This window comes from Chionomys nivalis, chromosome 18 (assembly GCF_950005125.1).
Source record: "Chionomys nivalis chromosome 18, mChiNiv1.1, whole genome shotgun sequence".
NCBI classification, from domain to species: Eukaryota; Metazoa; Chordata; class Mammalia; order Rodentia; family Cricetidae; genus Chionomys; species Chionomys nivalis.
This window is the reverse complement of record NC_080103.1, coordinates 52787243-52801577: the sequence shown is the minus strand read 5'-3', so window position 1 is coordinate 52801577 and position 14335 is coordinate 52787243. Positions and strand designations below refer to the sequence as shown.

General features: G+C 40.6%; 1 protein-coding gene across 4 annotated transcripts in view; it reads right to left on the bottom strand.

The window, feature by feature from the left end:
- Positions 1–14335, bottom strand: part of Col24a1 (collagen type XXIV alpha 1 chain) — a 240113-nt gene that overhangs the window by 51305 nt on the left and 174473 nt on the right. For all 4 annotated transcript variants that reach the window (XR_009058690.1, XM_057794063.1, XM_057794064.1 and 1 more), the window contains exons 44-47: positions 12561–12614; positions 12399–12452; positions 6318–6371; positions 4829–4936 (exon numbers count right to left, since the gene is read on the bottom strand). Coding sequence is in view for 3 of the 4 variants with exons in the window: in XM_057794063.1 (XP_057650046.1) it covers positions 4829–4936; positions 6318–6371; positions 12399–12452; positions 12561–12614 (270 nt within the window). In the remaining variant the exon portion in view is untranslated. The remainder of the gene's footprint in view (positions 1–4828; positions 4937–6317; positions 6372–12398; positions 12453–12560; positions 12615–14335) is intronic.

Below are 14335 nucleotides of genomic sequence, written 5' to 3'. Positions count from 1 at the left end.
GAACTTGTCAACTTGTGATGTGGGATGCCCCTCTGTATGCTGTGAATACCACTGGTTAATAAATAAGCTGTTTTGGGGCTGTGATAGGGTAAAGTAGAGCTAGGCAGGAAAAACTAAGCTGAATGCTGGGAGAAAGAAAGCAGAGTTTGGAGAAGCCATGTAGCCCCGCTGGAGACAGATGCCAGAACTTTACTGGGTAAGCCACAGCCTTGTGGCAATACACAGATTAATGAAGATTAATTTAAGATATGAGTTAGCTAGAAATACACTTAAGCTACTGGCCAAACAGTATTGCAAATAATATGGTTTCTGTGTGATTATTTCAGGGCTGAGCAGCCAGGAACAAACAAGTGGCATCCTATAGCAAACCTGGCTAGTCTAGCTGGCCACCTTATTCTGGGGAATCTCTCCCTCTGCCTCTGGGATGTCATGTATCATGATTGCTTAGCACATGGATGGGTAATGGGGATCTCAATTTTGGTCCTCACCCTTGAGCAAAAACTGTTTTATCTACTGAGTCATCTTCCCAGTCCCCCATCTACCTTTTAAACAAATACTTTACACATTTTCAGGGTACTTCTCTATGTTCATCTACATAAATAACTACTGTAGTGTGAAGGTGTCAAGACTACAATAGTCAGTACTGTAACATGGTGTACAACTACAAGCTAAGGCTGCACCACATAGCACAGGCTGTGGTAAGCTGCACAATTACAGTTGATGTAAGTACAGTCTATGATGTTTCATACCGATGGATTCCCGAGCAGTCCTTTTCTCAGAATCCTGTCATTAAACAACACGCAAGTGTCTAAGTTCAGTTTTGTGTATGGGTCATCCACCTTGCAACACGGCTAAACTAATTTCTTTAATGGATTCTGGATTTTCTACATGGATAATTGTGTTATGTGCAAAGAAAGACAGTTTTGTCTTCCATTATCATCTGGCTTTTGTTTCTTGTTACTGCCTTGGCTAGAACCTTACTGTGTCTGGTAGATTCTCCAGTACCACACTGAATCTACCTTATAAAAAGGAGTAAAGTACATGGGTATCTTACATGATAGTATATCTGCTATCATTTAAGAGCTCAGCAGGCTGCCTTACAAAGTCAGGAGGATACTGAAAATATTGGTGATTGGATAATTGTATTGAACGTGTGAGAAAGAAAGAGAATGCAAGCAGAAAGTAAGAGCATAACACCTAATAGTCAAAATTTGAGGCACTATGCAGAGGTGCTGGAGGGTAGAGTCCTAAAGAAATAAACACACTTGCTATACATTCCACCTCTTGTGTGAGAGGGAAGCTACAGACAGCAATATGCTAGAGCACAGATTAAATACATATGTGCTTGATTATTGAGTTCACTATTACTGCCACATGAACAACAGGTAAAGACAGGTAATGTTTGGATCAGCAGAAGAAGGCTACAATATCCATGGAATCTAGGAAAGGGGAAGGGAAAAGAAACTGCAGGACAGGGGATGGGCTGAAGATGGAGGTGCTCCAAGTGGATTAGCGTAGGATCCATAATCTCCATGAGAGCAGCAATTTCCTGCCATTCCTGATGCTTCTAAATATGGCACGAGGGGCACCATAGAGCTTAGAAAAGAAGTGAGTATGAGGTAAGTTCGCCATTATTTGAGGAAGTCATCTACCTGAAAATCCAATAGAATCACAATGAAAATTAGCTGAAAAAATTGTTAGCTGTATTAGACTACAACTTTCAAATAGGTTGTTCTCATTTATACAATAAAATTATCTAGTAAGTAGAACACGAATAAGGAATGCCCTGGGACCCAGGACAGTAGTCTATTTTCAGAGGAAAGGTAGACGCAGCTATTGCACGGAGCCCCAGCGTATGAAATCAGAACGATTTGGCCTGTGCAGCTCTGTGGAAATGTTTAACTTAACATAGGAATCCACAGAATCAATCAAATACATCATGGCTTCCTAGAATGTGTTGATGTTAAACTGGAAAACTTATAGGTCTTACATCGGATACATATTGAACTAAGAGTCTCAGTCTCTTCTCAGATTCAGAGCCAGTTCCCAGACCAGAATTCCCTGAGGGAAAGCAGATCCTCCTGGAAGAAAGCCCCACAGTATGGTGAGAGGTGTATTCTATGACTCATCTCCAAAGCTTGTTCCCAGGGACCTCTGGTCCATTACCATGGGACTGAATACCGAAGAAAGCAAACCCCAGCTTTCCCAGGGCAAGCTGAAGGCACAGTATGCAAGTTCTCTTTAGACTACTGGGCTCTCAGATGAAAGTCCTCTTGTGTGACGGGTATGGTGTCATACGCCTAATGCCTCATTAAATCCCAGCTCCTGGGAGACTGAAGCAAGATACTGGTTGAGTGTGAGAGCAATCCAGGCTGCATGGTAAGATCATATCAGAAGAAGAGAGGAAAAATGAAAAGGAGGACGAAGAATGTCTTCCTTAACTAGATAACTACTGTCAGAAGTTTATAAAATATTTATTTTAATTAAATATTCACCTTGGATGTCATACCTGTCTAGGCCTTAACCTGAAGTTCTGATGTGTTTCCTCCAAAATGAATAGAAACGGTGTTTATTTTTTTTTGTTTTTTTTTTTCTCATTTTTGTCTTGTTCATTTATTCTTTTTTTTTCTTGCTGATTTTTTTTATTAATTAATTAATTTAATTATTAAAGATTTCTGCCTCTTCCCCGCCACCACCTCCCATTCCCTCCCCCTCCCCCAATCAAGTCTTTCTTCCTCCTCAGCCCAAAGAGCAAGCAGGTTTCTCTGCCCTGTGGAGGTCCAAGGACCACCCACCTCCATCCAGGTCTATTAAGGCGAGCATCCAAACTACCTGGGCTCCCACAAAGCCATTACATGCAATAGGATCAAGAACCCATTGCCATTGTTCTTCAGTTCTCAGTAGTCCTCATTGTCCATTATGTTCAGCGAGACCGGTTTTGTCAGTCTGCTGTTTGCAAGAAACTCATCTCAACCACAAAGACAGGCATCTACTCAGAGTAAAGGGTTGGGAAAAGGTTTTTCAAGCAAATGGTCCTAAGAAAAAAGCAGGTGTGGCTATACTAATTTCTAACAAAACTGACTTCAAACTAAAATCAATCAGAAGAGATCGACAGGGACACTTTATACTCATAACAGGAACGATTCAGCAGGATGAAGTCTCAATCCTGAATATCTATGCCCCTAATATAAAAGCACCCACTTATGTAAAAGAAATATTGCTAAAACTCAAGGCAGACATCAAATCACACACACTAGTAGTAGGAGACTTCAACACACCTCTCTCACCAATGGACAGGTCAATCAGACAGAAAACTAATAGAGAATTAAGAGAATTGTTGGAGGTAATGAATCAAATGGACTTAACAGACATCTATAGAACACTCCACCCAAATAGGAAAGAATACACCTTCTTCTCTGCAGCTCATGGAACCTTCTCGAAAATTGACCACATACTTGGAAACAAAGGAAACCTCCACAGATACAAAAAAATATCAGTGTCCACCTGTGTCTTATCAGATCACCACGGATTAAAGTTAGAAGCCACCAACAAAGCTACTCCCAGAAAGCTGACAAACTCATGGAAACTGAACAGTCAACTACTGAACCACACCTGGGTCAAGGAAGAAATTAAGAAAGAAATTAAACTCTTCCTTGAATTTAATGAAAACATAGAAACGGTGTTTAAAGAACTCCTTAAAAGCATTCATCTTCACATCTATAACCTTAGCATATATATATTTCTCAAATACTTAGATTGGATAAATAATAGTTTTACTTTTTTTACTTTTAAATATATGAGGCAACTCACCATAGTGGAAGAAGAATATTAACATGGGCTTGGGTTTATGCGCACTGCCTTGCCAGATTCGAATAAACAACTAGGATTGATTTATTACTTAAGAAATGAGAAACAAATCCGTGGACAGTCATATCCAAATAGTGGAAACTTAACAAGCTCAATTTTACTGGGCTGTTGGAAGAAGACAGTTAATTCTTCTAATGTTTTAAATGAAAATATGACCCGAGATGACAACAGAACTGGATTAGGTGGACACTGATGAAAGAAAAAGAGAAGGCCAAGTAAAGACAAAAATATGGTTCTGGGAGTGGGAGAGATGGCTTAGCAGTTAAGAGTACTTGCTGCTCTTCTGGATGACAGGAGTTCAGTTCCCAGCAGCTGCATCAGGCAGCTCACAACCTCCTATAATTTCAACTCCAGAAGATCTGATGCCCTCTTCTGGCTTTTTCAGGTACCTGCACCCATGATCATATATACTCACGCACAGATACACGCACGCGTATTATTAAGAATAAGTCTTTCTGATAAAATAAGATAGAACTTTACACTTAAAATTTGATAACTTTGTATCATCATGTCACCCTTAAAAGAGCATAGGAAATAGTCATGCAATTCTTGAAAATACTAGGGCTGTAAAAGCAAAGGGAAAATTATTCTGGGCAGAACCTACTTGAGGTACCGCCAAGACCGAAATGTTCCAAAGAAGGCTAGAACATTTGGTGAACACAAAACATAGCCTGGTTATGGAGCTACAAAATGGAGCTTCTTTATAGTTTTTTTTTTCTTTTAAACTTTTACATGTACAAAAATATATAAATTACTACTATGGATTACTAGGTATAAAATATCAAAAAGAATGTACTTACTTGCATACTTGGAAATAATTAGTACAATTCCAAAATAACGAGAGAAATGATTGACTTAACCTGAGTTGATACCCAAACTGAGAAAGATAACCCCACCCCCATGTTCCTTAAGACGACATCAATGCACAAGGAATCAGGATGAGTGCATTCGCACTACTCACAGGAAGTCCGTGTTTGCCCAGGTTCCCGGGCTTCCCAGGGTTTCCTGACGTGCCGTCTGCTCCATGGTATCCTTGCAAGCCTTTTGGCCCGGGAAGACCTGGAAGTCCCTTGGTAATTAAAAATTATTGTGATTACAGAGACATATTTGGCAGATGACATTTCCTAGTTTAGAAAAGGTTATATATTTCTGGACCTTGCCCTAAGATAGAATTTCTTCTATTTCTTTTTAATGATTTAGTATTTGTGTCCTTAAGAGAGATGCCTTAAAATGTCCCCTAAACAGATCTAGGGCTACACCTCCACAGCAGACCATTTACTTCACATCTCTCAGACAATGGTTTCAGTCCAAGTACCCTAGAAAACTTTCCCTGAACAAAACTGAAAGCGAATCAGCAACTTATTGCATAACTTCTTGGGCCTCAGTGGGATTCCCTGATATTTCTCATTGTGTCAGTCCATCTTTCTCTAGCTGTGCAGGAAGGATGAGAGATGGACCCCGGAGAGCTCGAGACGCAGGCGTCAGTCTCTCCTGACACTCTTTGCATCCTGCTTTCCCCAAGAATAAAGATTATCATGCTCTTTGTTTCCCTTTAAGTCAGATAATCATGTGACTGATGATAGACCTGAATATCTTGTTCCACTCTTGAAATGAATGAATGACTGATTGATTGTTTCTTTCTTTCTTTTTTTTTTTTCCAAGACAGGGTTTCACTGTGTATCTCTGACTGTCTTGAAACTTGCTCTGTAGACCAGATTGGCCTCGAACTCACAGAGATCTGCCTGCCTCTGCCTCTCAAGTGCTGGGATTAAAGGCATTTACCGCTACTGTCTGACCCTAAACAACTGAGTTTTATTTGTAGGGTCTTCAGTTGAATGTCCTTACAACTTATCCTTTTTTCTCCCTTTGTCCCAATGCAGGCTGGCAGAAGCAGGTATGCAAGTCTTGGCTGGGCAGCATCAGAAGCCTCTTTGCTAACTCTCCAGTCCATACGGACCAACCCAGCTAGAGGAAAACACTGATGCTCAGGTAAAATTAATTTTTATCCTGAGACAAAGGACTGCTTTTCTCCCCAAGACTTTCTGCTCTAATAACCAGGAGAATGAGAAGCTGAGCTCTCCGATTAAAACCCAGCTCATGTCTTCTTAACTATACTTGACTCTGGCCTTTGTTACCACTCACTGGGTCCTGTTTCCAAGTCCCCTGTTTACAGTGGTTCACCAAGAGAGAGAAGAAAGTGTCCACAGGGAGGGCTCCATAACACGGGAAAATAGCATCCTTCACTTGCAGGGACTTAGATTTAAACAGCAAGTTTGGGTTTGAGTTGGCGGTCATATTTTGTTCCCTCTGTGTTCCAGCATGGGTTTGAACTCTTTTCAAGACAGTCTGATTTATCCAATATGACATAACTGGCCCCGGACTATTCTGCTTGCTAAAGCTGTCAATTCTTTTCAGAAAAACAAGGAAGATTAAAGAGCTCTGTTACTTACAGGGATGCCAGGTTTCCCGGAAGGACCAGGAACTCCTTTTTTTCCCTTAGGACCCTGAAAATGGAAAGTACAGTTGTTAATAGATAGAAATAAACAGACTTAAACAAGCCATGGAAAAGAATGCTAAGGCTGGGATGGCCCAGAAGCACACATAACTAGCTAGCTATCACTGGCCTGGCCGCTTAACTCTCCTGGGAGGTCACTTCCATCATGGAAAATGGGAGAATCTGAACACATAGATACCTTATGGATTTCCTTTTTGCTCTGAGTTCAGATTTAAAAATTCAAATCATAGTTCTAAAAAGGCACTGTTTTGTAAATGTCCTTGCTTTCAGGCAGCGTCTATGCCTCCTTTTAAAAGTGGCTAAATTCAGTAGGTATTTATTGAGTATCATGTTTCATGGCATCTGTTACATGCTAGGAATTCAGAGGCAAGGTTCCTGGTCACAAGACACTTACTGTGTGCCGATGGATGTGACCCAATAGCCAAAATGTGCAGCGCTCCCATGGAAGCACAAAGAACACATTCGCAAATAATAATAATAAAAAAAACCAGGTGTTTATTTTTCAAGGACTGTTTGTTTCTCCATGTGTGAGATGTTTTAGGTCCTAATTGATTCAGCAGTCACTGGTCCACCCGGATAGTTAGTGATACTATTCTTGCAGACCATTCCATTGTTCTGATGAGAGCCCCAAATTATTTTCAGATGAAAAGCATGGAAAACACCGATCTGGCGTACACACAAGGAACAGAATCATGCCATTACCAGACAGGCTTCTCAGAGACCATGTGAAGTTCCCTCAGACAGAACTGTTTTAGCCTGGGATGGTAAGTTCTCAAGGCTAGCATGCTGAAGGTACAGATTAACAGCGTACACACCAATACCCATTCCAAGTGCTACACTTTTGAAGGTGGGCTTAATATTTGTTTAGCTGGGTTTGGTGGTGTGCACTAAGTAATCCCAAGACTCAGAAAGCTACTTACGCAAGCATGGCTCAGATAACGTCTGCCAGTTATTCTGACCCCAGGTGGGGCCAGCACAGTAGCATTATGGCAGTTGGGGTCCACAAAGGATGGCATGAATTTTGGTGGATGTGTGAAGGGTGCTCTGAAGAATAAAGCCACCCTCTCGCTATCTTTCCTGACCATGGCAGCCCAGAATGGTACTGCAGTCTTTGAGAAAAAAGCAAGTGGGAAACACCGTGTGTCAAATGCAGCATGTCCGAGCAGTTTAGAGGAGTTAGAGGCAGTTAACCAGTTAGATTCGCATCACTTGGCTGCCTACCACTATGTGGGATGGACACTGAGGACAGATGGCAAGTTCTTTTTATAAAGAATTCAAATAAAGCTGTACTTTTAGCACATTTTCATGTATGTGCTTTGCTCCAAACATTCAAATATCAAAATATAAACAAGAAGATTTAGCATCTACAGGCTTTTCACAACTAGAATGTTCTTTAGACTTGGATGGGCACTGAAAGCAGTTATTAATAGCACGACACTCAAGGCACTTTATGACTATGAGAGACATTTTAAAAGGTCATTTTTACTAATGATAGAAGCATTGTTGTGGCAATATTCATCCATTGACATGTAACTATTTAACCAATACCAAGATTCTGGCCTCTGTTTTGGATCATTTAGACTAGGAAGAATTGCTTCTTATAGTTACTGTCATAATGGAAAGAAAGTAGGGAAGTTAGAAAGGCAACGTGGTCTTGTATGGAGGTTTCAATGCATGCAGAACATTGCTCTTGCTGTGAACTAAATGTGTGCTCTCCAAATTCACATGTTGACATTCCAACCTTAATGATGAAGCATAAAGGTTGCTCCTCTGGGGTGTGTGTGTGTGATGAGGTTTTGAGAGGGAAGTCCTTGAAGGGGGTTAGTGCTCTTTTATAGGAGACCCCGAGAACTTGCCAGTCCCCTCTCTCTTAGTGAGGATACAAAGAGGAGCTGGCATACTGTAACACAGAGCTGCACCCTCACTAGAACCTGACCGTGCTGCCATCCTGACCTTGGACTCAGTCTCCAGAAGGAAACTGGACTATTTATAAGCTACGTATCCCATGGTACTTAGCTATAGAAGCCTGGCCAAAGGGATTCTTGCCCTCGATTATATTTTATTTTGAGAATGTGTATATTAAAATGTCTCAAAACTAGCATCACTAGTTCCACAACTCAACTAAGAGTTGAGCACTATTAAATATTCCTCTCTCACAGAGTAGCCTGTCCAGGAGGAACTTACGGAGGGTCTAAGGTTAAGGAAGCACACCTCTGTGTAAGCCCTTGCCAGATGAATAATCAGGTTATTCCCATAAGAAGGGAAAGTCACCCTCCAACCAACCCTCCAAACTCAAATATAATAAAAGTAGATGTATTCTGTGACATCAGACTTAATTTACTCATTTTATTTTATTTGAATAATAATCTTTCATAAATCCATGGATGGAATGTCTTTAAATATAAAGTAAATGATTCTGTAGGAGGTCTTTTCAGGGTACAGGTTTTTCTTTTGCTTGGATCACATTGAAAAATGTGGAATATAGAACCATTCTGGAAGCCTTCCATTCATGGGCACTCCACTAGTTCTCAGACTAGAGAAGGTTATCTAGTTCTCGGGATAAAGGACTTTTTAAGGCTCTCTGTTAATTGAAATCTTGTTTTTTGACTTTGATGTTTTAAAGATGTCACAAGGATAGCTATCACAGCACTTGGCCCCTCCACCTTCCTTTGAGCTGTTAACGTTAGGAACAGACACAAATTCAGGGCTTTATGCAACTATCCTCCCTCTCTTCTTTACCAAGGAATCTGAAATGCTCTAACATCCATGAGTCTTGTGTTGAGAGGAAAAGAGGGCTTTGGCTTGTGTCCCCGGCTTTGAGATCCACACGAGCTTTCCTGTGTGTTTGCCTCACAGGGATCTTTGCAGGATAGGAGATCTTTGCTCTCACTTCTTTCTAGGGGAACCCACTCTCACACGGCCCATGAAGGAATCCGTTAGTTAGGATTAACTGTACATTCATTTATTATTATTATTATTATTATTATTATTATTATTATTATTTTGGATTTTTGAGACAGGGTTTCTCCGTAGCTTTTGGTTCCTGTCCTGGAACTAGCTCTTGTAGACCAGGCTGGCCTCGAACTCACAGAGATCCACCTGCCTCTGCCTCCCGAGTGCTGGGATCAAAGGCGTGCGCCACCACCGCCCGGCTTGTACATTCATTTATAAAAAACTTATAATTAACAAAAAATTCTAGAGCAATAGCTTTTGTATACTATGAGACTCAGGAAATTAAGTCTATTCTGGCTCCTCTGCTAATGAGTTCTGTGATCTTAGGCAATGCATAATCTCTCTGGGATTTAAACTTCTTCATTTTGCAAATAAGATCCCGGTCCAGATGAGTTTTAAGGGGCCTTTTCCAAATCTAAAAAAATAAAGCTTTGTAAAAACAAGATGACAGCAATTGGACAGGACTCATCCAGCCGCCAGAGAAATCCTTAATGATTAATACACAATCAGTGGCTGTCCTTGTAGCAATTAATGCTCGTATAAACTCCAAGAGGTCCTAAATTGTGCCATTGGACTGCATGTGCCAACACCCCCGCAGAGAGCAACTGGTTTCCTTGGATCACGTGGAAATCGGGGCATGGTCTCAGCTCCTTTTGGCTTCAACACATAGGGACAGCTCCCTAGCTCACTGGAAAGACAGTTATCCCATAAGAGAATTTGATTTTCATTGTTATAATTTTAACAGTTACCAGTAAGAACCAGAAAATCTCTTTTGCACGAGATATGTCAAAAGAGAAAAAGGAAACCTGATAAATATGAAAGTTTTATTTAGAAAGCTTTAGGCACTCTAGGATAAAATCTAGACCAGCCTCTGCGATCTTGAGTAGCATGTAGCACTGTTCTGTGAGCTTAGAGCTTGGTCCACAACTTTTTCCATTGTATACATTAAAAACGCTAAGAGAAAGTGAAGGCTATCATGTTTCTCTGCCTTACTTTTTCCTCATCCAGCCAGTTTTTTTTTTTTTTTTTTTTTTTTTTTTTTTTTTTTGGTTTTTCGAGACAGGGTTTCTCTGTGGCTTTGGAGCCTGTCCTGGAACTAGCTCTTGTAGACCAGGCTGGTCTCGAACTCACAGAGATCCGCCTACCTCTGCCTCCCAAGTGCTGGGATTAAAGGCGTGCGCCACCACCGCCCGGCCAGTTTTTAAAGCCTTCACTATGCATTAATCCTTGTTATTTAATGTGTGTGTCTGTGTATATATGAGTGCATACATGTGTACAGGTGCATGTTATTTGTATGAGCACATACATGTGAAGGCTAGAGGATAACTTTGGGCATTGTTCCTCAGGCTCTGCTCCCTTTTAAAAAACAGATTATTTTCATTTTAATATTATACATATGTGTATTCTATTTTTAAATTTTCTGGGTGGAGGCATATGCACATAAGCACAAGTGCCCATGGTGCCAGAAGAGGGCATTTGATCACATGGAGCTGGTCCTACATGGATGTGAAATGTCCCTTCTCACTGACATGCCACTTGCTAAGAAATCCATCTGTCTCCCCTTCTCAGCATATTTTACACACATGCCTGGACTTTTAAAATATGGCTTCTGGGGAATCCAAAGCAGATCCCCATGCTTACAAGGTCAGTAATTTACTGACTGAGCTATATCCTTAACTCCTAATTCTTTTTTATTAGAGAATCCGATGTGATGTTACTACATATATAACCTGAAAAAAAGAAAAATCTAATATATATTATAATTTTTTTGATTTTTTTCTTTTTTATTGATTTTTATTGAGTTCTATATTTTTCTCTGCTCCTCTCCCTGAATATTTTTAAAGGCATCTATGTGATTGAACAACTACTGAACTTGTATTCACTAGATCTGATCCATGTCATCTTACTGCTTGGCTCTTCCAGATGGAAGCACAAATCGGAGTGAAGACACCTTTATAAATGAGAAGAAGCATAAACTCGCCATTGTCTCTCTACCCATCCTTAGGAAATTTAAAGTTAAGCTACAATACATTTTCTTAAACATTGAATTTTAAGGGGCCAGGAGTGTAGCTTAGCAACAGAACCCTTTCTTAGAGTCTCAAAGGCCCTGAGTTCAAGCCTTACCACTAGAAAAAAGATGCTTCAACCTTGAGTCAGTAGCATGTGAAGTCAGAATGTCGTGAGAAGCAGGGTGACCATGGACTGAGGGTGTAAAGTCTCCTGCTGTGTGTTTGAGGCCAGGTGTGTCTGGGAGAAGTTTAATTTTAGTGAACCAACAGAGTTGTCATTTGATTGATAACAAATAATTGATTTGTTTTATGGAAACCAATCTCCTTTATCAATTGTTGAATCTATGCGACATAACCAAATGGCTCAATCTACCCTTATCATCTCAGATAGATTCTTTGCCTGGATGAACTTCCATCAGGCTCCTCCCCGTGGGCCTGCCCTGCCCAGGGTCTCTGATCCCTCTCGATATGGCACCCCTCGCTGCCCACCTCCACGTGATGTCTGATCACCTTCGGCCTGTTTACACCAGGACTGCCGCTAGCCTGCTTATCTGGACTGTCCCTTACTCCTAAGGCTGTTCTTGGTAATTTTCTGTTCACTTATCCTCACCCTGCTCCTGGCCAATATATTCAGAATCAAACCCAATTTCTGTCTGACTCTAAACCCTCATTATGGAGCTCCCTATACCTATTGTGATTGTTACAAATAGTTTTATTACCCTTCTTGAGCAAGTCTTCAATAGTTTTCTACACCTGGGTCTATTTGACTGATAGTTTTCAGTGTACAATGCTGGTACCGCCACTGGAAAGCTCCGTAACAGACTACCTTAGGGGCTATCCTCACGTGATTTTTTACAATGCCAAGATAGGTAAAGCGCAATTTAGATTCTAGTCAAAAGATATGAGTTACTCAGTTATGGTTTAGCACATTTTTTGACACTACCCACCACCAGGCTTATAGTGATCTCCATTCAGGAGAGCAAATGACTATTTAAAGGATAATAAACAACATTCTCTGGTGTGCCCACTTTCCAAAGCCAACAAGTCTCACTTACTTCAGATCCTCTCTCTCCCTTCAGTCCATGTCCACCCTGATCACCAGGTTCACCCTTTAATAGGAGCCAAGAGAGAAATACCATGTAAGGCAAATAAGAAATGGGCTATATAAATGTGATTTTCTTTGATTGTTGGAATGATAGAAAACTTGCACAACATACTGGGGGCCCTTGTTGTCCAGTGGCACCTTGGAGTCCTGGCACACCCATATGGCCCTAGGAATAGAAGAGATTCTATTAATTCAAGTAAACTCAGTCATGTGACCTAGACAGTTCTCACTTAAATGGAAGCATAGTATTCTAGAGCCTAATTTAAATATAAAGTCTTATTTGAAATAGGATAGTACATATAGTTGAGGGATAGTTTGATGATTCTGGTATATTATGCTGGATAAATATAGTTTTTGGTTTTGTTTTTTAAAATGTGAGCTAACACAGAGGATTGGATGGTGGGTTAGGATGGTACCTAATCTTTGAACCCTGTAAATGTTGTATTATTTGGAAAAAGAGTCTTTATAGATGTGGCTACATGTGGTGGTTTGAAAGAAAATGTCCCCCAAAGGGAGTGGCATTATTAGGAGGTGTGGCTCAGTTGGAGGAAGTGTGTCACTGTGGGGGCAGGCTCTGATGTCTCTCTTGTTCAAGCTTCCCTCAGTGTGACTATCAGTCAACTTCCTGCTGCCTTCTGGTCAAGATGTAGCCAGCACTACATCCACCTGGTTGCTGCCATGTTCCTCATCATGATGAAAATGGACTGAATCTCTAAAACTGTAAACCACTATCTTAATTAAAGTTTTATTTGTAAGAGTTGCCATGATCCTAGTGTCTCTTCAGAGCAATAGACACCCTAACTAAGACACTTTATTAAAGATCTCCCGAAAATCTGAGTCAGCTACAAAGCTCAGGTTGGTGATGGTCAGCCACAACTTTGCTGCTTCCCTGACTTGTCATAGTAGGGAGACTTTTCCACAGTGACCACATAACCACTGCCTCTTTGGACTCTATGAAGTCAAGGAACAGTTCTCATCAATGAGAAACCAGTTCCTGGATGTTTCACTTCATACTCTGAGATATCTTGGTAAACACTGAAAACGGCCATATTTCTGAAGCAGCAAAACTTACATGTGATACAGAAAAGGGTTTTGTCAAATCTTGGGAAAGAGAGTAAGGAAAGGTGGTGAATTCTGTTTGAAGATAGTAGTGGAGGGATGAGCTGAATCAGATTGTGTGAGCCAAGTGGGGGACAAATGCATCCTCAGAGAGTCTACCTTCAGGATGATTCCTGAAGTGAGAACTTTCTGGTCAAGGAAGAAGTGTGGGAAGTAGAGATAGATTTGTGTGGTATAACTGGTAAGTGGATTTGAGAGGGCTATGACTGGGGACAGGGAGTCTAGTTAGACAGCTATTAAAATAAGTCAGACAGCTATTAAAATAAGTCAGACAAAAGATATCTTAAAAAAAAGATATTTTGAGAAGATGAGTTTAATGATGGCAATTATCTGTCTACCTGCTTGTCTAACCAACTTGGCTAATCTAGGTCTGCCTTACAGTAGTGAGCACAGTACATCAACCTTAAGACAGAGAGGTACTGGGTCAAGTAATCCACCATTTCATTATTAAAGGTAAATTGTATGTAGGGCTTCCAACCAAACATTATATAAGATTGAACAAAGTTAGATTCTAATTGAGGAGCTAAGGGACCATGTACTTAAAAAACCAACTAGCAAAAAAAAAATACATAAACAAAAGACAGAAGAGTGTGTTGAGTGACCTATAAACTATATCGTAAGGTTGCAAAGGTCAAGGTTGATCTTCGAGTCAGATGAGAGGAAAATTAGAGACACATTATACACAGCAGAGTCTCTGTAAGCAAGGATTATGTAATGCTGGGAGCAGGAGTGGATCTTGTGAGCAAATAAAGGAGACTAAAGTGACAG